Source organism: Tiliqua scincoides, chromosome 2, assembly GCF_035046505.1.
Source record: "Tiliqua scincoides isolate rTilSci1 chromosome 2, rTilSci1.hap2, whole genome shotgun sequence".
Lineage (NCBI taxonomy): Eukaryota > Metazoa > Chordata > Lepidosauria > Squamata > Scincidae > Tiliqua > Tiliqua scincoides.
In genome coordinates, this window is record NC_089822.1 from 229,368,866 (window position 1) to 229,392,734 (window position 23,869).

The window sequence follows — 23,869 nt, forward strand, 5'->3', positions numbered from 1 at the left end:
CTTCCTGAATGCACCAGTGGTTGTCGGGGGGCCCACTGGAACAGGTAAGCCCAGTGCAGGGAATGGAACAGGATGGAGGGAGGGTGGAACAGGGAGGAGTTAGGGGCAAGGGATGGGTGGATCAAGCATGGCATGTGCCAAATCCAAACACTCTTCCTAGGCCTGATCTGCCCACATGGGTCAAAGCGGAATTGAGACAGTGAACTCATTGGTACAAGTCTAAATTGACCTACAGCAACTCCTGGGGCTTACCCTGAGGCAAGGGGACAAATGTTCTCTTACCCCAAGGATACCTTCAGTGGCCAAAAATACTTTGCCACAAAGATACTTCCAGCAGAAGTTGCAATGGTGTTGTTGCACCGCCGCGTGGGGATTTAGGTTGGATTTGGCTACCCATTTGGATTTTTATTATTATTTAATAATTTGTCATTTTTCAATTGCTTTGCACTTCAATTCCTGGGGTTGTTGTGGGACAGGAATTTAAATCAATTGGTAACACAATTGGTAACAAGATTTTAAAGATATATGATATCTATTGCAACCAGATTGTCTCTGATCCCTTTGGAAATTTGCAGTGAGATAACAGATAACAGATTCAGACCTCAGAGCTGTCAATGGCCCTGTTATCAGTTACAATTTCCACTATACAGCTCGCAGTGACAGGTGCTTTGCTCTCCATATCATGATGAACATCACCCATTAAGGAGCAATCCAGACTTGCCAGCCCAGGAGTGGTGCAAATGTGTTGAGAGGCACATTTGTGCCTCCTTGAGAGTTGGCTGGGCTGGCACAAAGCTCTGGGGGAGCCTCCACGCTGCTCCCAGTGTCTGCATTTGGCATAAGGAGTGAGCCTTGCGTCAACCTCGGGCGATGCAAGGCTCTGGGGAGGGTTGGGAAGAGGTAGGAGGGAGGTGTTCTGGGGCAGGGGGGAGGGCAGTCCTGGGATAAGGTAGGAGGGGAGCAGAAGACTGGGCTGGGATCTGGCTGTTATGCTGGATCCTAGCCCCATACCAGAACAGCGCAGAGCGACTTCAAGTCACTCTGCTTTCCTCAGACTTGTGCCACCTCAGGGGATCCATAGGGGCTGCAGTGGCTTACCCAGGGGTAAGGGGAAGAGTTTCCCTTTACTTTCGGCTGAGCCACTTTGGAGCCCCATCCTGCGCTGGATACAGTGCAAGCCTCCTGGCTTGCCTGTTCCAGGGCAAGATATAACTGCTCTGAAAAACAGTTTACTCATTCGCAGAGTAATAATTCTGGGATTGTTCTACACTTACTTAAGATTCATTCTCTAAAAGAACATTCATATCAATAAACGTGAATGCACAGTGATTTGCAAACAACAAATATCAAAGGGGTGTAGACAATATCCAAATGGGTTTACTTGCCATGTAATTGAATATCTGTAGATTTTAGTTTGCAGCAGGCACCAATCTGCACAAAATGTGTTTATTTTCTGCTTATCTGGGTATAAGCTTAGCACTTTAACTTACTGAAGCTAAACTTCAGCTCAATTGAATGGATTTGGTACTTTATGGGGTTATTCATAAGAACATAAGAACAGCCCCACTGGATCAGGCCATAGGCCCATCTAGTCCAGCTTCCTGTATCTCACAGCGGCCCACCAAATGCCCCAGGGAGCACACCTGATAACAAGAGACCTGCATCCTGGTGCCCTCCCTTGCATCTGGCATTCTGACATAGCCCATTTCTAAAATCAGGAGGTTGCACATACACATCATGGCTTGTAACCCATAATGGATTTTTCTTCCAGAAACTTGTCCAATCCCCTTTTAAAGCCATCCAGGCCAGATGCCGTCACCACATCCTGCAGCAAGGAGTTCCACAGACCAACCACACACTGAGTAAAGAAATATTTTCTTTTGTCTGTTCTAACTCTCCCAACACTCAATTTTAGTGGATGTCCCCTGGTTCTGGTGTTGTGTGAGAGTGTAAAGAGCATCTCTCTATCCATTCTGTCCGTCCCCTGCATAATTTTGTATGTCTCAATCGTGTCCCCCCTCAGGCGCCTCTTTTCTAGGCTGAAGAGGCCCAAACGCTGTAGCCTTTCCTCATAAGGAAGGTGCCCCAGCCCCATAATTATCTTAGTCGCTCTCTTTTGCACCTTTTCCATTTCCACTATGTCCTTTTTGAGATGCGGCGACCAGAACTGGACACAATACTCCAGGTGTGGCCTTACCATCGATTTGTACGACGGTATTATCATATTAGCCGTTTTGTTCTCAATACCTTTTCTAATGACCCCAAGCATAGAACTGGCCTTCTTTACTGCCGCCGCACATTGGGTCGACACTTTCATCGACCTGTCCACCACCACCCCAAGATCTCTCCTGATCTGTCACAGACAGCTCAGAACCCATCAGCCTATATCTAAAGTTTTGATTTTTTGCTCCAATGTGCATGACTTTACACTTACTTACATTGAAACACATCTGCCATTTTGCTGCCCATTCTGCCAGTTTGGAGAGATCCTTCTGGAGCTCCTCACAATCACTTCTGGTCTTCACTACTCAGAGAATTTTGGTGTCGTCTGCAAACTTTGCCACCTCAATTCTCACCCCTGCCTCCAGGTCATTTACAAAGAGGTTGAAAAGCACCGGTCCCAGGACAGATCCTTGGGACACACTGCTTTTCACCTCTCTCCATTGTGAAAATTGCCCATTGACACCCACTCTCTGTTTCCTGGTCTTCAACCAGGTCTCAATCCATGAGAGGACCTGCCCTCTAATTCCCTAACTGTGGAGTTTTTATGAATATAGTAGGGTTTGCCATTTGAGTTCCAAAGCAATAAATGATTTTCTGCTGGAGAATCCTATGCCCAAAATACAAAGTAATGCAGAGATCAGGGATCTAGCTGCAGCAACGTATAGATGCATGCAGCAAAGTACAAACACTTACAAGTTCACATATGCAGCATGTGAAGTGGCTGAGACTATGGCTGCAATCCTATACAACATCTTTGAGAGCAGGCCTCCCTGAATGGAACAGAGCATTCTTCTGGGTCGATGTACATTGGATTGCAACATACAGCATATTCATTTAGGAAATGATAGGCTGTCAACCTTCAGAATGACTAGAGGCAAGTACCAAATCTTCCTGTCTTCATATAACTTTTGCAGATAGCATCACAAATAAAATGTCAAAAAGTACAGTGTCTCCAAAGATAGACATCTATATATGGGTGTGTGTCCCTTAATGACTTTCTGCCTAAGGACAGACTGCATATATGCCAGTGGTCAAAGCACAATAAAGATGCTCTTAATGAGGCAAGCTGTCTGCAGTAACTTGTGTTTACACAACAAAGGCACTAGATTGGGTTGAATGTTTGCTTAATGACCTAACTGCATAACAATGGGGATCCAATAAGTGCCCCCTTCATTAAGAGAGGCACACTTGTGTATAAAAATGAATGCCCTGTCTGATTCATCAACGCCCAGCCTAAACCCCTGGACCCAGAAACATGAAATTTGGGGAATATATTCCTATCATAAGGATTTTTAGAAATTTGACCCCTAAGGGGATGAAAGGAGTAAAATGTGTTTCAGGGATTCCTCAATATTTCTTAGGCCCAATGTAATATCATCTTGGTTTTTGCTTACAAAGGTTACCCATACAAATACCGTATTTTTCGCTCCATAAGACACACTTCCCCCCCCCAAAAGTGGCGGGAAAAGTGTGTGCGTCTTATGGAGCGAATACTATGGCGCGTGGCGCAGCGAGGAGACCAGAGATGGTAGGAAGCCGGGCGGGCGGAGGAGCTGCTGGCCAGGTAGGCGCCTGGGCGCACTTCGGCAGGGACAGAGCCGCGTCCTGGGCACGTCTACTCGGAAGTAAGCCCCGTTCTCGTCAGCGGGGCTTACTCCCGGGTAAGCGCAGCTGGGATCGTGGCCTCCGGGAGAGGAGTGCGCCTCCCTCAGCTGCCACTGGGGAGGAAGCGGCTCCAGGCGGCGCTCAGGGTCCTCTCCAGCGCCCCCAGCTGCAGCCCTGCCCACACTGTCCCAGGAGCACCTTTCTTCCGAGGAGACACGCCAAGGTGCAGACTGGGCTCTCAGTCGGGCAACGGCCGGTCCCCCAGGGGTGGCAGCTCACATGTCTCGGCGGGGACAGAGCCGCGTTCTGGGCACGTTTACTCGGAAGTAAGCCCCGTTCTCGTCAGCGGGGCTTACTCCCGGGTAAGCGCGGCTGGGATCGTGGCCTCCACTGTCGCAGTGGGAGCGGAGTGCGCCTCCCTCAGCTGCCACTGGGGAGGAAGCAGCTCCAGGCTGCGCTCAGGGTCCTCTCCAGTGCCTCCAGCTGCATGCCTGCCCACACTGTCCCGGGAGCACCTTTCGTCCGAGGAGACCCGCCAAGGTGCGGACTGGGCTCTCAGTCGGGCACCAGCCAGTCCTCCGGGGGTGGCGGCTCGCGTGTCTCCGTCCCGACCCCGGCTTGGTGCGCCCAGCCAGGCTCCTGTTTGTTGCTCGCAAGGCGTTGAGCTGCGGGAGCATGAGGAGGCGATGCCGCCTCCATGGCTGCCCCCGTTCCGCTCGCTCGTGCGCTTCTCTGGGCCGGGCTTGTTGCAGAGCGCTAGGGCGGGGCTGTGCTCTGAGGAAGGTGTGCGCCCGCTCGGGTTGCTGCTGTCGGGAAAGCGCTTCCTTCCCTGGGAGCTGCGTGGAGCTGGAGGGCAAGCCGCGATCTTCCTGCCCTGCTCCGGCTGCGGGTGCGGCTGGCGGGGTGGAAAGCCGCTTCCAGAACCAGCCGACCCAGCAGAAGGTCCGCCTCCGCTGGCATCAGAACAGGCAGGCCTCTCGCTGCGCTGCACTCGTTGCCTGCGCGCTTTCTGGTTCAAATTTCCCTTGCTTGCGCCCTCCCACGCGCTCTCCGCACACCCAGTTTGCGACACGTGTGTGGGTGTGTGTGGGGAGGGGTGGATGGCAGCAGCCTCTGGGGGGTTGGCCGCCCCCTCCCCGACTGTCCTGGGATCCCTTGTTCTCCCGTGCAGAGCCCTTCTGGCGCTCGGGGGCCATGGCCTAAAAGCTCGAGCCTGTGCACAGCTACTCAGAAGTAAGTCCCCTTGTGTGAAACAGGACCTACTCCCTGGTGTAGGATTGCAGCCTGACAGCCCAATCCTCAGCAGGTCTACTCAAAAGGAAATCCCATTATGTTCAGTGGGGCTTGCTCCCAGGAAAGTGTGCATGCGAGCAGCTCACTACTCTTTGAGATGAACTTGAAAGAGGTTGGAATCCTATCCACGCTGACCTGGGAGTAAGTCCCATTGACTATAATGGGACTTATGCTTGAGTTGATAGGCATAATATTGGGCTGAATCCGTTAGGTGTTGTGTAGCTGGACCCTAGCAGTGTTGACAGTGACATTCCTAAACTGTGGGGGGGGGGGGATAAACAGTGTGACACTGTTGGGGGGATAAACTAGGTGGGGGGATAAACAGTGTGACACTGCATTTCTTGGTGTGGCATCAAGTCTGTGGATCACACAGACTTTAATAATAATAATAACTGTAGAGCCGGAGATCTGGAGCCTTCTCTGTTGTTCAATGGTCCCGATCCACAGGCCAACCGATGGTGTCATTCTAAGCACAGGAGCTGGTTGGCAAGGCTGCAATCCTGTGCACGCTTTCCTGAGAGTAAACCCCATTGAAGTTGGGCTTCTGACAAGCAGAGGATTGTGCTCAAAGGCTTCAGGGATCTCTGGGGAACTGACTTGCGAGTAGACACTGCTTGGGATCTGACTGAGAGCCGAAGCAGCTGACAGAAGGAAATTGTGAAAAAGCCTACTCGGGAGAAAGGGGGAGAGTCGGTGAAATCAGTGGCAGGTCTTTGTCCAGCCTGTTGTCTGACCTAAGCACTATTACTCCAAAGTAAACCCTCTCCCAAATTCAATAGACTTTACTAGCCCCCCCCCCCTCAAAAGGGTGCATAGGATCACACCCTAATGTTGGATGCCTGAAACACTTACTAGGGAGTAAGCCCCACTGAACACAGTGGAATTTACTCCTGAGTAAACATTCCTATAGGATTGCAACACAGAGTGTGTGATGGCAGCGGTCTTACAGCCCAATCCTACGTATGTCTACTCAGAAGCAGGCCCCACTATAGTCAACAGGAATTACAATAGGTGAGTGTGGCTAGGATTGCAGGATGGCGCAAGACGCGATCCTAAGAATGCTTACTCGGAAGTAAATCTGAAAGACTGGGATAGGACTTCACTGCTAGTAAGTGTACGTGGGAGAGGAGCCTTCGTTGGGAAGCACTTTCCATGGAAGGGGGGGAGACAGACTTACTTCCAAGTATAGGTGTCGAGGGCACAGTTGCCAGATGCTAACTCAGACCTTGCTTGGAACTAAGGCCCTGGTCCTAAACACATTGTCTCGGTTTCTTTGCATGGAATTTACCTCCATGTAAATTTGCTTCCAATGAGGTTTTCTGTTGAAGGAGGAAGCTCTTCAGGCACTACAGCAGCAATCCTCACTTCGTGCAGGATTGGGGACACGTTGTGGAAGCCGCTTCTGAATGTGATCGCCTCATCCCAAACTGGGATAAACCGTGAGACTGTCCAGAACTCAAGGAGGGTGGCTCAGGAGGGGCCTCTGCAGAATCTGAACTCAGATCCCTGTTTTGAAACGGAGCCCTGTCCCTCCTGCAAGAAAGAACCAAGGGGATTATCCTTCTAGTGGCTTGCGGATGCTCTTTCACGGGGCGGGGACAATGTGATATCCCACTTGGCTGAAGTGATCAAGGCTGCGGTCTTGGGGGTCCCGGTGCTTGGGGGCCAGTCCCACGAACCCACTGAGAAGTGGATGTTCCTGAGAGTGTCCTACACACGCAGAAGCCCAGGCACACGTCAGAACAGCACAAGTCTATGCATGTCTACTCAGAAGTAAGCCCCGTTGTGTTTAATGGGCTTTACTCCTAGGAAGGTTGTGTATAGGACTGCAGCAAAAAAGTTAAAGCAAATGTTTAGTGCTCAATGGTAAACATTGAAGAAATGATACTGACAGTTCCTTCATTTCTTGCAGAAAAATACTACAGTACCTCATTCTATCAGTGCAAGGATGATAAAGCAGAAAAGGCTAGCATATAAAATTCCTTTTAAACTAGAGGTAGTAAAATATGTTAAGGAGCATGGAAACAGAGCAGCGGAGAGACATTTTGGGCCTCCTCCAACTGAAAAAATGATTAGAGAGTGGAAGAAACAGGAGGATCAGCTGCAAAAAGCAGATAAAAGTACCAGTAAGCACACTTTCCGTGGGCATGCTGCAAAGTGGCCACAGTTGGAGGTGGACATGAAAGAATGGATCATACGTCACCGGAATAATGGCTTCTCTGTCTCGACAAAAATGATCATATTTGAAGCGAAACGCATTTCTACAGAGAAAGGCACTCAGGATTTTACAGGATCACCATCATGGTGCTACAGATTTATGAGGCGATGTGGTCTTGCTATGCGGACCAAAACTAGAATTGCGCAAAAAATGCCAAAAGAATATGAATCTAAGATTCTGTCCTTTCATAAATTTGTTATTGATGCTAGGAAGAAAAATGGCTTTGAAATTGGCCAGACTGGGAATATGGATGAAGTCCCGCTAACCTTTGATGTGCCATCTAATAGGACTGTAGATCTGAAGGGTGCCAAAACCATCACTGTGAAAACTTCAGGGCATGAGAAGACCCATTACACAGCTAAGTTGTCCTGCTGTGCCGATGGCACCAAATTGCCACCCATGTTGATTTTCAAAAGGAAAACATTTCCAAAAGAAGTGATTCCGCGAGGAGTTGTTGGACATGTACATGAGAAAGGATGGATGGATGAAAATGGAATGAGAATATGGGTTGAAAAGGTGTGGTCCAAACGTCCTGGATGACTTCTGAAAAAACGTGCCTTATTAGTGCTTGACCAGTTTAGAGCACATATTAGCGAACCAACAAAAAAATGCTTCAAAGAAGTGAAGACTCATTTAGCTGTAATTCCTGGAGGTCTTACCAGCCAGTTGCAACCTCTTGATGTTTCCATCAACAAGCCATTTAAGGTCTTAATGAGAGAAGAGTGGAACAAATGGATGGCTGCTGGTAATCATGATCTGACATCTACTGGAGAAATGAAGAGGCCCACCATCACTCAAGTTTGTGAATGGGTGAAAACATCATGGGACTTAGTAAAGGAGGAGATCGTTGTACAGTCATTCAAAAAATGTGGCATTAGCAATGCCTTAGATGGAAGTGAAGACTGTATCTTATATGAAGACAGCGAAGAAAGTGATGTCAGTGATTGTGAGCAAATGAGCTTCATAAATTCTGACTCTAGCCATGATGAGTTCTTGGGGTTTCCAGAAAACTAGAGTACTCAGACCTAGAGTACTCTCTCCATTTGTTAATGACAGTGATAATAGTTCTTAATGCCACTGTTGACTGCTGTTCACTTTACATGGTTCAAATGTTATTCTGTTATAATTTATTAAATATTTATTACACTATTTGGTTCAGAATATTTTTTTCCCTGTTTTCCTCCTCTAAAAACTAGGTGCGTCTTATGGTCAGGTGCGTCTTATGGTGCGAAAAATACGGTAATTAAAAACATAATTCAGGATTTTGTTTCAACAGGAATTCAGGAATAATTCAGGAATCAACACCTAAAGCGGCAAATCTAAATTTGGGGGTGAATTATAGAACCCTTCCTAATACTTAAGCCTGGCTGACCCCCCCCCCCCCCACCCTGTGCTACAGCCTGAGAGAGGCCTGTGGCCTACATGGCAACTGAGGTCAGGCTGGCCCTTTTAACTTAACCCTTTTTAAATCGGTATGGCAAGGGGTAGTAACAATGAAATAACAGAAAAATAGCAGTCATTTTAGTGTTTACTCTGTACAATAAAAAGAAGTGTATTTCTGGGTCAGTGCAAAGTTCTGCTATCCCAAGATTTTGACGAGCCTTTCTCCTGAACACTTGTGCTATCATCAGCCCTTGCTCTGCTTATTATTTTGTTCCAGTGAGAGGAGAGTCAGGCACTGGCTCAAGAGTTGTGTGGCACAGTCTACCTTCCCTCACGGGAGGCATCATTCTGCTTATCTCTGTGTTCCAGTAGCGAAGCACAGGTATCACACTAGTTCTAAAAAAAGGGCCAATCAAAAAGTAGAATGACACGCACCTTAGTATGACTGAGAGAGCAATCCTATCTTCTTCTTCAGTCGGTGCAGCCCTGCTATGCTGGCCAAAGATGTCATGAATGTGCCTTAAGACATATTTGTGACACCTTGGGAGTAAGTAGCACTAACAGAGTGGCCTGTGACACCCAGCCAATGCTGCATCTGGACATGCACCTGCTAGAGCAAGGAGGTGATGATCAGTGTAGGGGCATGGGAAAGGTGACAGAGAAGCAGATTTTCTGGGCAGGGAAAGGGCAGATAAACAGGCAGATCAGTCCTGGGAGGGCGCAGGATCAGTGTTCTCCTTCACTGTGTCCAATCCCCCTTCGTGACTTTATACCAGGCTTCCCAGTTTCACCAGCTATATAGCTGGCATGCATCCAAGAAGCCACCTAGGGCAGGCTGGTGTGTTACTCGGGTACAAAGAAGAAAATCCCCTTAGCTGGAGACTTCTAGTTGCTTCCTAACTTGTGCTGGATACAGTGCAGGCCATGCTGCCTGGCTGTATAGGTGCAGGTTTGGATCGGGCTGTGAAGATCTTGCTACAAGACATGGAAACCAAAACTCATATCAGCAGGAATAGAGCTGTCTGCTATTGTCAAAATATTCTAAATGACCACAGAAGATCTGTTCTAGATAGTCTTTCCCCAGTGACTATTGGTATGTCACTGATACAGCGGCTCCATCTAAACGTTCTACATTGCTTAGTTTCCAGTTGCTTACATTTACAATTGTATAACAGAACTTCTTAAATTAACTTTAGTAGACTTGGTGCATACACAATCTGCTCTTGCTTTAGCTTTCAACTCCTTCACCACCACATAAGCAATGCACACCAGTGACCCTATTCATTGCAACATCAGGTGATTTTCAAGCATGTAATCATATGCACAATCAAATCAATAGCCTGACTGAGGAGTGCTTGTCAGCTCCCATTTCAAGAGCTCTCTGTCCTGCTAGTTCTTATCATGTTCATGTCACCACTGCTATGCATGAGCAACCCTGCCAGAGTTTTAAGTGAGGAGCATGCACAATTAAGCAACTTCTCCATTAGGAACAGTTTTGCATGTGTGTGTGTGTGTGTGTGTGTGTGAACAATACCCTCATATAAACAATGTAATCATGAAAGTGTAATGGGAGTTATGTACAATCCAGAGTCGAAACACAGAGAACAGGCACTCTTTTCCACTGTGGTGGTTTTCTGACATTTTTTTAAAAAGACTACAAGAATAGAAGGAAAACTCCAATTAATCAGATATGTAATTACTGCATAATAGTTTAAGCAGAACTTACATGTTCTAATTCAACAGTGCTACTGTCTTTTTTTTTAAATTCTTACTCCCAAAACGGCTGATATTTAATTTAATATATATGCTGCTTTTTCCACAATTTTTCCAATATTTTCTCCAAACTATTGTTTTAATGTAAATATTTTTGGAGTGGGTGAAGGAAAATGACAAATAGCAAGAGCAACACATACATTAAACTTTTAATTATATTGCGAACGATTCATTATCATTAAAAAAATGTTTTAAGTGTTGTAGACAGAGGAATCAAAGTGGAAAACACAAATAGCAACCGTCTATAGGATTAGAACAGCTAGCCTGTAGTTTAACAGGCAATTACTTAAACCTCTGTGCTGTAACTCCTGACCTGAAGATAGAGGGTCAAAACTAAAAGGGGAAGGTAGAACATAGGTAGAACATCTTAACTCACAGGGAAATGTACTAATCTTCTTAAATCAGCACAAAAGATAAAGGTAGGGTGAAATCACCATCCAGGATTAAATTGCTTAAAAGGTCTGAGGAACCTTGTAAACATTGTAATTCTATCAAGATAGCTGAGACTGATTTAAGACACCTCCCTGACTACCTCTTTGCAACTCTTTGGCATCAGTGGAAGGAGCAGTAGGCTTTAAAATGCTTTCCTAGTTTCGGATGTGGCCATTTCTGCAGAACTACTTGAGAAACATTATTCATTTTCTCTGTTGGAATGTTATTGACTTCTCTTGCATACTACGGAAGTAAACAGAGCTTTCATGAAGGTGAATTCAAGTGCACTAGATATCACACATCCCTGTCAAAGTTACATACAAAGGCTCTCTCGTAAGGTTAAGTATACATTAGAATATTGTAATGCCTTAAATTAAAACCTTTACCCTGGGGACTGGGGGATAAGAATAGGCCCTCAGTTTGGCTGTACTTGTCATAAGAGGCGACTAAACAGCCACCGGGTAGATGGGACTCGTCAGCCTGGGAAGGCAGCTCATCTGACAGAAGGAAAACTCTGATCCCAAACCTCCACTGCTTTGTGGCTACATCCAGTTATGGAAAAGGCTTCAGGAGTCAACCTCGAGGCAAAATCCAGAGCCGGAGTCCCTGAGGCAGTTCATGGCTGAACACAGTCACGTTCTGGCAACTCTTGAGACGCTGCTGGAACCAACCGTACTGGCTTCTGCCTTTCAATTGGACCATTTCAGCGACGTGAAGAGGGGGAATTTGCTGCATGGATAACAGTCTATCTTCCATATCTACCTTACCCAAGCTTTGTGCACTGGAGTGGACACTGTTCCGGAACCACTATTCAGAGTGCGATACCATAGTCTTCTGGGAATGAAGGATGCCAACTAGGTATATTAAAGCCCCACATCAGTATGTCTGATGTGACTTACTGAAATGCTTACATATGTCCTGATCAATGTGAGTGGGATCCACGAATTATAGGAAAGGGCCCAAGTTTCTCTAGACACAAGGGGAGGGACCAAGACTGGATGCGCTCTGTGAATGTGCACAGAAACTAACATGGGGCTCATCTGAAGGATAATAAACCAAACTAGTTCAGGATTCAAGCCTGATGCATGTAAACCAAATCAAAGTTATAATTATTTTTCACAATAGCAATACTCAAGGGCATTGTGAACTTTTAAATCTCAGTGGTCATCAAAAACCATATATTGATATAGTAAACAGAGATCCAAGAAGTGCTATTCACATTGGTTGCAACCACTAATAAAACAACACATGCAATTTTCATTAGCACAAGTCCAAGTAACAAGGTTATGGAAAACCCAATATGTAACTTCAATACTTATTGAAGCTTATTTTATTCTGCTTTATGTCTTGTTGGTGTTTTTAACTTTGATATTGTGGCTTTATCTGACTAGATTCCATTTTGCTGAGAGCTTTAGGAAGCAACTGAACAAATGAACATGTGCTAGTACATATTGTACAGGCACATGCTCCTCAAATTGCGATACTATAAAATCACTACGCAAAGTCTTTCTGACCCACAAATATTTTCATTTTAGGGCTGAAAAAAGCACAACCAGTGCCTAGACCAGCATTTATAAAGACATTCCTCTTCTATATAATAAATAAAATAAAATAAATATATAAAGAAAACATTCAAAATGAGACCTCTCTCTCTCTCTCTCTAGCACAAAATCATTGAAACATGTCAGTTACTTCAGGATGGACAGGCAGAAATAGAGTACTTTTTTTTGCCCATTTCTTTTTTCCGGCAAGATTTATGCCTCTCTGTTTCAATTCTCTAAGCCTATGAAAATTCACGGTCTCAAATGTGAAAATTCTCTTTCTCTCTCTCCCCAATCTGTCTCCAACAGCTTCCTTGCCACCGCTATACAGAAAATTTCAATGTAGGCCACGTATAGCATCATGAGAAGGACAAAGAGAATGAAATTACCAGTGCATTTACGATCTGTGTCTTCCTTTTTTGACCCACTAATCGTTAACTTGCAATTGAAGTTTTCTTCCCAGTACTCTGCAAACCATACATTTCTTCTGTTGTTCTCCAACGTGCGTGAAGCAAAGTAGGTGTCAAATCCTAAAAGAGAGAGAGTTATTTTTTTTAAGTGATTATACAAGATGTATTTTTTTGGATGACCATGGTCTAATGTAAGAGGGGATATAGTGTTCATGTAGATCAGCCCAGTTGTGTGGAGGGAAAGGGTAGTATCAGAATGAAAAGCTATTCAAGACCTCTCACTACAAACTGCCCGTGTTTGGGGAAGGAGCCTAGAAGCCAAGGCAATCACATCTTGGGCGGGGGGGGGGCGGAGATTCCTTGGAGTCGTCAGGAATCAGCTCTCCAAAAGGACACTTACAGCGCAGTCCTATCTTGCACTGTAACAGGCAGGCCAGGAGGCCTGCGCTATATCTAGCGCAAGACAGGGCACAAAGTGGCTCAGCCGGAGGTAAAGGAAAACTCCTCCCTTTACCCCGGGTAAGCCACTGCAGCCCCAATGGGTCTCCTTGGACTTGCGCCACCTCTGGAGGTGGCATAAGTCAGAGGAGAGCAGCGCCGCTTGCAGCCACTCCACGCTACTCAGGAACAGGGGATAGGATCCAGCATATCTGCCAGGTTCCAGCCCCGCCTCCTGCTCCCCACCCGGGACCACCCTCCATCTGCCTTCCCCTGCCTCCCTCTCACCCTCCCCAGAGCCTTGTGTTGGCCGAGCTCTGCCGATGCAACGCTCCCCAGTGATATTGGCACAGAGGCTGGATTCAACCTCCTTGGGCCAGCACACATCCCTACGCCAGCCCAACCAACTCCCAAGGCCAGACCCTCCTGGGCAGGCACAAGGGACATACGCTAGCCCAAGGGTACCTTAGGATTGCGCCCTTAGGAAAATCATGTAAGCTATGGATGAGGCAGGGTTGATTTCATGAGTAGCTAGTGAGAGGGCATGGAGGAAAAGACTGAAGGAAGTTTGCTTGTTGAAGCTAAATCACACAACAGTGCTTGGGCCACAAACAATATATGGGAACTGCAGTGGTGAGGAGCTCCCCTAACAGAGGGAAAAATGGGCCAAGTACAACAGCCATCAGCCGTGCTTCCTTAAAGTTATACCTATAGCAATCATGTAAATTCAAGTTATTTGAAATGTAACTTCTATTGACACCAAAATATAGTAGTTGTATGTTGTGTATTTATCAAACATACTTGACCAGAAAACTACTAAGCCATGCACTGGACTATACAAGTTAAGCATATTGGAAACCCCATTAATTACAGTGGTTAAGAACTATATATACCTGCAGCTATTATATACCAATTGATCCACCAAGGTCAGCACTATCTGATTTAACAATTGTTCTCAAGGTCTTAGGAAGATGTTTTGTTCAGTCCTGCTGCCTTCTGACAGCAGTTGAGACCTGGATCTTATTCAAAGCACGTTTTCTATCACTGAGTATGGCCCTTTACCTTTAAACACAAACCTAATTCTTCCACTGAAGTCAATGGGATTAAAAAAACTCTTCAAGTTGGCATAAATTATGACCAAACTTTGTATTGCAAGTTATGTACTTAAACTAGAGTAAAACACAGTGGATCTTAAAATGCATAACTCTGGCTGGATTGTGGCAGGAAGAAGAAAAGGCGAGGGCAATTGAATATAATTTAAAAAAATTAAAGATAGCCACTTAGAATTTTGCAGGGCTGTCAGCCTGCAAATTAACTTCCAAACTCCAGAAGTGGGAAATTTGAGTACATCTACTGTATATTCCAATGTAGCCTGCAAGTAGCATGCATTGTAGGTTTGAAATCATTGAAATGATTTTCAAATCTAGAATGCCAGCCCCCCATCAATGTCTGTGGACAAGGATGTCCTTTGCATAAAGCAGGGGACAGGCCTGGCACCTGATAGGTGCATGAAGCAGGCAAGGGGCAGGGCCATAGTAGCACAGCTCATGATCAGTCTCCATCCCTGGCATTCTGATGGTAAATGAGCTTTTATAAAGCTGCACTGTGCTCTCTCCAGGCCTACCCCATCTTGCAGTAGCCTGGAATAAGAAATGATGGAGCACAGAACTTTTGAGTTACTAAGGCCCAAATCCTAACCCACTTTCCAGCACTGGTACAGCTGTGCCAATGGGACGTGTGCTGCATTCTGCAGTTGGGGGCACTTATGGAGGCCTCCTCAAGGTAAGGGAAAGTTTGTTTCCTTACCTAGGAGCTGCATTGCCCTTATGTCGGTGCTGGAAAGTGGGTTAGGATTGTGCCCTAAGAAGGCTTCAGCATTTTGAGCCCCCTTTTTAGAAAGCACACTTTTTAGAGTGCTAGCTGAGAAGATAATTCTGGTCTGGTCCTTGCAAAGACAGATGCATTACTCCCAGGAAAGTGTGGATAGGATTCAGCTGCCAGGCAGCTGCCTGTCTGATGAGCACAGGCCTAAGTACAGTCTGGGAGGGTCTCAGTGGTGCAAGTTGGAGTAGATGTGAAATAGCAAGCATGGCAGGAGTCTACAGGAGCCTTCCCTTCTCCCAGGAGAGGAGGCTCAGGTCCCAGAAGGTGACCAGGCTGTGTGGGTGGAAGCAGGAAAGCAGGAGGGATCAGCCAAGGCAAGGAGAATATGAGAGGGCCACGAATGAGAAAGGGCTGGCAACTAGCTGAGAGAGAGACTAGAAGGAAGCTCCAGAACTCTGTGAGACTAAAGAAGGCCCTGAGGCTCAGGAGGAATACAGTGCTGTAAACCCCCTCCCTGCCTCCATTCTGAGGCCAAGGCAGAAGATGACAGCCCTGAGGAGACATGCCATATGGGCATGACCTGGGAGGCCTTACATAGGCTGCTCTGCTTATATGGGTGGGGACCCCTAGTGATGAGCAGAGGCCCAACCTTCCCTTCTTGGTGCACCCAATGCAGAAAAAAAAAAAAATTGTAGCCAAAAACATAAGCAAATAGATTTTATGGGAGGAGTGTCTGAATTTTTTTTTTTTTTGGCAGATTTTGTAATTTGGAAAAAAAAAATGATAAAGGCAGAAAGTGGTGTAATGTGTTTTTATTCTAAGTTCTCAATCAAAGTTCTCATTTTATTAATTTTAATTGCTTTAAAACTATTAGGTAGGTGACATAGTGTGAGTAGATGCAGCCACTATATTATTTCTAGCTGGAAAAGTACAGGTCCAGCCTTGTTATACACTGATTTTTTTATACCCGGATTTGACTCAACACGAATGGCCCCTGCAAATGGCCCCTGCAAATGTGCTGATCCCTGGAGAAGGGGAAAAATGCATCCCTTAAAATCACAGTTTTAAAACATGCTCTTTACTGTTGTAGAGAGACAGTCATGCAAGTGATTACAGGTATAACCCAAGTATCCACAGATTTTTCTATATCAAAGCTGATGAGAAGGGTCCTTTAAATTAAGGAAAACAGTCCTTTAATAATGCCAGAGAGGGCAGCAGGCTGACAATCCACCAATCATTCTCTCTGCAGGCTCCACTCCTCCATTCCCCCTGAGCACATGAAAGAAGGCTAAATGGCAGCGATTATCACCTTCTCCATTATTTCCCCCTTGCTGGGGCTCCTGGTGAAGGGAGGGATTGCTGCCTCCTAGTGAAGCCTAAGCTCCTGAAGAGAGACTGATTGACTCTGTGTGCATTACAAAGGTCATCAAGGCTGTTTTTAAATCAACAGAGCAAAGAAACTTTGTTTCTTAAATTGATTTGCTATAGTGCATTTTATGCCATCCAGGTGAGTTCTTGGAACAGAACCCTCACGAATAATCACACAACCACAATTAACCTTTATTAGGCATAGAACGTAACAGTTGCCTGAGCAGCTTATACAAGATTAAATAAGATTTCCCTCCGTTTTACGTTTGGTTAAAATCTCATATAAAAAATCTGCTATTGGTTTTACTATTTTTTCATTTGTAATATCTGTAGTTTCAATTCATCATGACAGTTGGAAAGATTGGCAAAAAACAGGTCCAAATGCATGGATCTAGACTTCTTGTAAAGCGGGCAATGGAGCACTATGTGGGTCAGAGACTCCCTGTATCCCAACTCACAGGGACATGTCAATCGCAGTTGCGTGGTTTTATTAAATTTCAGATCCAGTTCCCGAGAAAGGAACACATTACATCTGGCAAGCGTGAAAGCATAGCGAAGTAAAGGATTATCTAAATTATATAAAAATCTAGAACACTGGCCAGGAGGGGGGAAAAAATCTGAAAAAAACAAAGGTGAGTGGGTTTTGTTTGCTTCAGCAAGGAGTGCCTGGTATTCAATATCTCTCAATCTAGAAATAATGAACTTTCTAGCCCACATCAAGAAATCATTACCCACCAGGTCCACCGGTGAACCAATCGATCGTAGCTTGCTAAAAAGGCGAATATAGCCCAAGTAAGTCCAAGAATCAGAAAGCAAGTCCTCAATCAGTGAGTTATTCCCCCTGTTAAAACAGATACTTAACCAAAAACTAATAAATCTGCACCAGGCTATACATTCAAGTCTTTGTAGTCCTGCTGCTAAGCAAAGTGCGGTGTAAGGGACACAATGGGGTAAACCAAAAATCTTATAAAGAAAAATTGAGAGTACTCTTACCATTTCCTTATTGAAAGCGGCAATCCAGATTGGTATCCCACAAAATAATTAGGCCACGACTTTGGCTTTGAAGATATGCAGGGCTGCAGGAATATAGGAATTTCCCCTTGCGTAAAAAAAACGTAAGATACCCTGTAGGGATAATCTGGCAGATTTGAGAGCGGCTATGCGCTGTGGAACCCAGGATAGACTATGATGGAAGGTCAGGTCCAAATACTTAAAGGTTTTGACCTGTTGAATAGCCTTGCCGTAGAAGACCCATGAGCGCTGTTTCCATCGCTTTTCAAAGACTAAAATTTTAGATTTCGAGTAGTTTAGCTGTAGAGCATTGTCTGAGAAATATTGCATACATCTAGAGATCAAACACCTTAGCCCAACTCGTGTATGCGAGAGTAACGCCACATCATCAGCATAAAGTAAAAGGAAAATGGGGTGTTGATGAGTCTTGGACAGTGGGATTATGTCTCTGACAAAAAAGGGGCAAGGTCATTAATGAATAGATTAAATAAAGAGGAGGCAAGGACACAGCCTTGCTTAACCCCCTTGTTAGCTGGAAAAGGATCTGTTAGATCACCCTCAGAGTTCACCCTGACCTGGCATGAGGTGTTTGAATAAAGCTTCCTAATTAAGAAGAGTAACCAGGGATCAATGTTTAATTTATCAAGTTTGGACCACAACAAGTCTCTTTTAATGGAATCGAAAGCCGCCTTTAGATCTAAGAAGGCTACGTACAATTTGGAGTGTGCTTTATCCAGATATTTTTCAGCTAAGTGGGCTAGGACTAAACAATGGTCTAACCCAGATTTGCCAGCTCGAAAGCCTGCTTGCTCATCCCCAAGGATGTCATTATCTGTCATTCAAGAGGTCAATCTGGTCAATAAAAGAGAGCCATATAGTTTCCCAGGTAGGGAAAGGAGGCTTATAGGGAGATAATCTGAAGGTAAATTCCTATCCCCTTTTTTGAAAATTGGCACAATCAGTGACTGTGTCCATTCTGATGGCATAAGGCCCATTTTATTGATCCAATTGAATAATTTGACTAAATGACAAGCCCACCACTGAGGTGCTGCTTTGATAATCTCTGATGGAATATAATCAGGCCCAGCGGCTTTACTGCTCTTTAGTTGGCCAATAAGGGCCAACACTTCCTCTTTAGAGTCTGGGGGCCATGGGGGCCCAGCTGGTCTAATAGATGGATCAAAAAACAGGGACCTGTAATGCTCCACCTAGGTAGGAGCCTCTATTGAAGGTCCCACATACCCTGGCCGAGAGTGGCCTGATATGATTTCCTAGAATATCTTAGAATTATTAGAAAGCACTGCTCTCTGCAGGCGGCGCCAGTTAGTTTGCACTGCATTATGGGAGCAGGCTTTAATTTCATTGGCTAATCATTGTTTAATGGAGAAATAAGCTGGGGGCAGTTTGGCAATACCCTTGCTTCTATATTCACAATATATTTCCCGGAGTTGCATTTTGAGCTTTCTACACAAATCAGTAAAAGACCGGGAATGATTATTACCCTTAGCTCCTAGAGAAGAGGGGCAATTTTGTCCAAAAGAAAGCAGCAATGAGTTTACAAGGTCCTCAAACTCAACCACAGGTGAGTCAGAAGTGACCAGTTCATGGTGATTCGAACTCCCAAGGTATTTACTATCCTCAGCCACCTTGGCTTGAAATAAAATTTTAGTCTTGTCCCAAATTATTTTAGTTGAACTGTACGGGACTTTACGTGAACGAGGGTCAAGGTGCAACAAACCTAAGTTAGGATTTAGATTTAAAATGCAATTTAACGGCAGATGATCACTTAGGAAAGGGGGTCCCACATTGAATCCCATAACATTTGGCAGCAAAAGTAGTGATACAAGGATATAATCAATCACACTGGCCCCCTGTGGGGCAAGAAAAGTAAACTCGCCCTTGTTATCCAGGTTGGCCAGTCCATTCAGCCAAGTCAAGCCATAAGTCACACAAAAATTAGCTAAAAGGCATCCAGAGGAATTAATAATCAGATCTTTAGAAACATGTCTAATCAGGCAACTTTCAGGTAAATTTGTTACATCATCAACCTGCTTAAAGATTTCATTACTAGAACCCACGTGAGCATTCCAGTCACCTGCCAATAGGTGCTGAACATCAGGGTGTTTGGTCTCAAATCGCCTAATAATAGTGTTTAAGTAATCCCATTGGCGAGCCCTCAAATCAGCAGAAGGAGTGTGTGGAATATAAATGTTGGCTACACATAAATTTCTAGGGGTGTTCTTAACCCTTACAATTTGAATCATACAAAAGCTATCAGTCATGTAAATAAGGTCGATACAAATGGCTGAAGTATACAAGATTACAAGCCCCCCCCCCCACAGGTCTACCCCTCACGAATAATGAGACTCAACCTGTAATCTGTTTAATTTCTGGAAAATACTTTAAACACCCAAGTGTGGTGTTTTGTGTTTTATTCAGATAACACCAAAATGCGGGTGTTTTATGTGTTTTAACAAAAACAAACTTATGGGTCCCATATTGGTCTCATTTTACAGAACACAAGGAAAGTAAGTGGAAGTTAGCAAGCAACAGTTTTATTCCCACTCAGGCTACAGTGTTTTGAGGGGTGACATGACAAACACTACAGCCTATTACCCTTCCTATCATCCCCTTTATTATCCGATATATTTGTTCATTTATCTGAAGTTGAGGAGTTGAAGAGTATATTAGAGTATTGGCAACCTTCAGTCTCGAAAGACTATGGTATCGCGCTCTGAAAGGTGGTTCTGGCACAGCATCTAGTGTGGCTGAAAAGGCCAATCCGGGAGTGACAATCCCTTCCACACCGGGAGCAAGTGCAGTCTGTCCCTGGTCTGTCTCCCTGGCTATGGGCCTTCCTTCTTTGCCTCTTTGCCTCAGACTGCTGGCAAAGTGTCTCTTCAAACTGGGAAAGGCCATGCTGCACAGCCTGCCTCCAAGCGGGCCGCTCAGAGGCCAGGGTTTCCCACTTGTTGAGGTCCATCCCTAAGAGATCCCTCTTGCAGATGTCCTTGTATTGCAGCTGTGGTCTACCTGTAGGGCGCTTTCCTTGCACGAGTTCTCCATAGAGGAGATTCCTTAGGATCCGGCCATCATCCATTCTCACGACATGACCGAGCCAACGCAGGCATCTCTGTTTCAGCAGTGCATACATGCTAGGGATTCCAGCATGTTCCAGGACTGTGTTGTTAGGAACTTTGTCCTGCCAGGTGATGCCGAAAATGCGCTGGAGGCAGCGCATGTGGAAAGTGTTCAGTTTCCTCTCCTGTCGTGAGGAAGAGTCCATGACTCGCTGCAGTACAGAAGTGTACTCAGGATGCAAGCTCTGTAGACCTGGATCTTGGTATGTTCTGTCAGCTTCTTGTTGGACCAGACTCTCTTTGTGAGTCTGGAAAACATGGTAGCTGCTTTACCGATGCATTTGTTTAGCTCAGTATCAAGAGAAGGAGTTGAAGCAGTATCAGGAAAATACTAAGAGGCCCTTGTAAATAAGAGGAATCGCAAATCAACAGACATATCTAGCTAAATATTAGCCTGATGTCAGAATAGCTGACCTTTATGGCAGCAAAAAATAAAGCTTGCATGAGACCAGGCTACGCAAACAAGAAGGGATCAGGATGTCAGCAATGGGTCAAAGGCCCAGACAGCAGTCTCTGCTCGGGTCATGCTACACTGACAGATACTAATGGGGCTTCAAGCAGCATGAAGAGCAGTGACTACCACTGATCATAGTGCTCTCAACACTAGTCATGCATTACAGCAGCCATTTTCAACCACTGTGCCGTGGCACACTAGTGTGCCTCGAGTGGTCCACAGGTGTGCCACAAGGATTTGGGGGAAGATCATTTATTAGTAGGGCCAATGGGGATGTGAGCCCCCCACTGGCAGTATGGTGTGCCTTGTCGGTTGCCAAAAACCTGATGGTGTGCCTTGACAATTTTAGTGCCTTGTCAGTGTGCCACGAGATGAAAAAGGTTGAAAATCACTGCATTACAGGATTAGACACTTCTTGTCAAACACAGTAATATGGTTTGTTGCAGGTATCATTTTAGCTGGCCTTGAAATGAAACTCTGATCCAGTATTTCTCTTTTCTGCCCTTCCACATACAAAATAATCAGAGGTACTTATGGTAGATTCGTTAAACCCATATTTTGTGCCTAAAATATGTGACTCATGGTAGACCTCAGAGTGCCATCTGGACTGAAAATGGCTCAATGCATGTTTTGCTAGCAAGTCAAATAATTGATCACAAACTGGAAAATTCTATTGTTGATTCTGCAAATTAAGAAAACGCTGAGGATTTCAGGGATACCATTTTAATTTACACTGATAGGAAATGCATCAGAGATGACCTTTCTTTCTGTTAACAAATGGTTTTATTTCATTGGATTGCAGTTTTCTCATGCCACCCTTCAATACTGGATCTTGGGTGACATGCAGATGTACGTAACAACCAGCATATCATGGGAATCAACTAACATGCTTTCTCTGGATCAGCTCTGCAAATTAGCCATCCCTAAATCAAGTAGCATTGCTGATCATCACTGGAAACTGGAGAAATCCAAGGCGACCGCATAAACCACTAAAGCAGCGTTTGCTCTCCCTACGTGTCACATATGTAATTTGTGATATTTCAGGCTTTAGTTTAGTTTAACTAGATAAGGGCTGGAGCAATTGGGTCCACTATCCAATGTTGCCTCTGACTCACCACTGCCACCTTCACCAAGGAAGTCACCCACAACCCCTCCAAAAAAGCTCCTTACCTCTGTATGCATCCTCACATGGATGAGAAAACATCCCTTTCAACTTTAAATGGTGCTCGAGAATGGAACAAGGGTTGGAGGCAGCAAAGTGCTCCTTCTTTGTGCAGGGCTTAAAGTTCAAAGGGACACATTCCCTTTAACTAATAAACCTGTGTAAACACAGAGCACAGGGAGAGAAGCTGATGATCCAGTCCTAGCTCGCTTTGAGTCTCTCCCTGCTTGCCCAATGTGGTTTGAGAGCACTGGAGGCTGAAGGGTGGTGGTGGCAGAAAGGAGAAAGGCACCCCAAATCCACCTGCCTCCCCCTACCATCTGCCATTGACACAAGCCACTTCAGGTAACTTCCTGGCTCAGCTGACCATGGACTAGACCAGAGGTGTCAAACTTGTTTCATACTGAGGGCCAAACAGCATTCATGATGCCTGCTGAGGGCCAGAAGTAATGTCATTAGGCAGGAAGTGATGTCATTAAACAGGTCATAACCAAAAATAAGCACTTTTTCTCACTTAGGAACTCATTAGCTGCAAATGACAGAAGAAAAAATACACACATCTTAATAATATTTCAAGATTTGGGAGAGCCCAATTTTCATGTGGGCTGCCCATACAGCAGTAATACTTCAGCACTGCTCAGCAGCTAAGAGCCTGAGGGCTGGATAAAAAGCTTCCGCATCTGGACCCCCCGGGCCTTATGTTTAATACCCCTGGACTAGACAATAGGTTCTTCCTCAGAACTAAACTGCGGTGAGATTAAATCCCTTTTTCCAGTTGCTCTTTGTTTTCCTACAGCTTGGCTGGTTTTTAGATGGAAATCATTGTTAAATAATGCTGAGGTTATGGTTCGGCTCTGATAGTTACTTCACTTGCCAGACGCATTCTTCTCAAAATTGGAACGTCCTCAAATGTCAGCAGAAGGCTTTTCTCCGTGTATTTGTACTTGGATCCAAAATGATAGCAGAACCATGACAAATGTTCAGCGCATGATATCCCTCAAATTTTTTCAGCACCAATAAATACAAAACATTATAATTAGCATCTCATTACTTGTTTAACTATGCAAACTAGCTATATCATTATGACTCAATTGCTTCCTTCTAGCATTAAGATACATATAATATTAAAATATATATTATTGCTCAGGAAATACTACACCCTTCTGCAAAGCCACAAGTTACATGTGGATGCAAAACATTTTGAATCACAGTCTTGCAAGCATAAGGTAAGTTCACACAAGGACTTCCCTCCGATGAGCAAATGTGGGGAGTGCGATGAGACCTTTAAAACGACAGTATTCCCAGAGCAGTACAATCCTGTGTTTCATTGCTAATGTTAAAATGTTTGAATTTAGAAAGAAGCTTCAGTTCAAGACAAGTTTCCAAGGTGAGTGAAACCCACCTATAGTTTCACTCATCATAATCCCAAATGCACATGTAAAGGGGCTCAGAACAGAAATGGATCAGAAATAGGCTGCTGAACAGAAACATTTGCTGTTCTCTACCTAGGACTCTTTTTCCAATATATTCAGCAATATTTAGGACAGAACCTTTGTGCATAAGGGATAGAAAAAGAGACAGATCATCCTTCTCC

At 45.0% G+C, this 23,869-nt stretch overlaps 1 protein-coding gene across 1 annotated transcript in view; it reads right to left on the minus strand.

Moving 5' to 3' along the window:
* Positions 1–23,869, minus strand: part of GRM7 (glutamate metabotropic receptor 7) — a 466,404-nt gene that overhangs the window by 133,914 nt on the left and 308,621 nt on the right. The window contains exon 5 of the mRNA XM_066613569.1: positions 12,858–12,998. Within this exon, the coding sequence (XP_066469666.1) occupies positions 12,858–12,998 (141 nt within the window). The remainder of the gene's footprint in view (positions 1–12,857; positions 12,999–23,869) is intronic.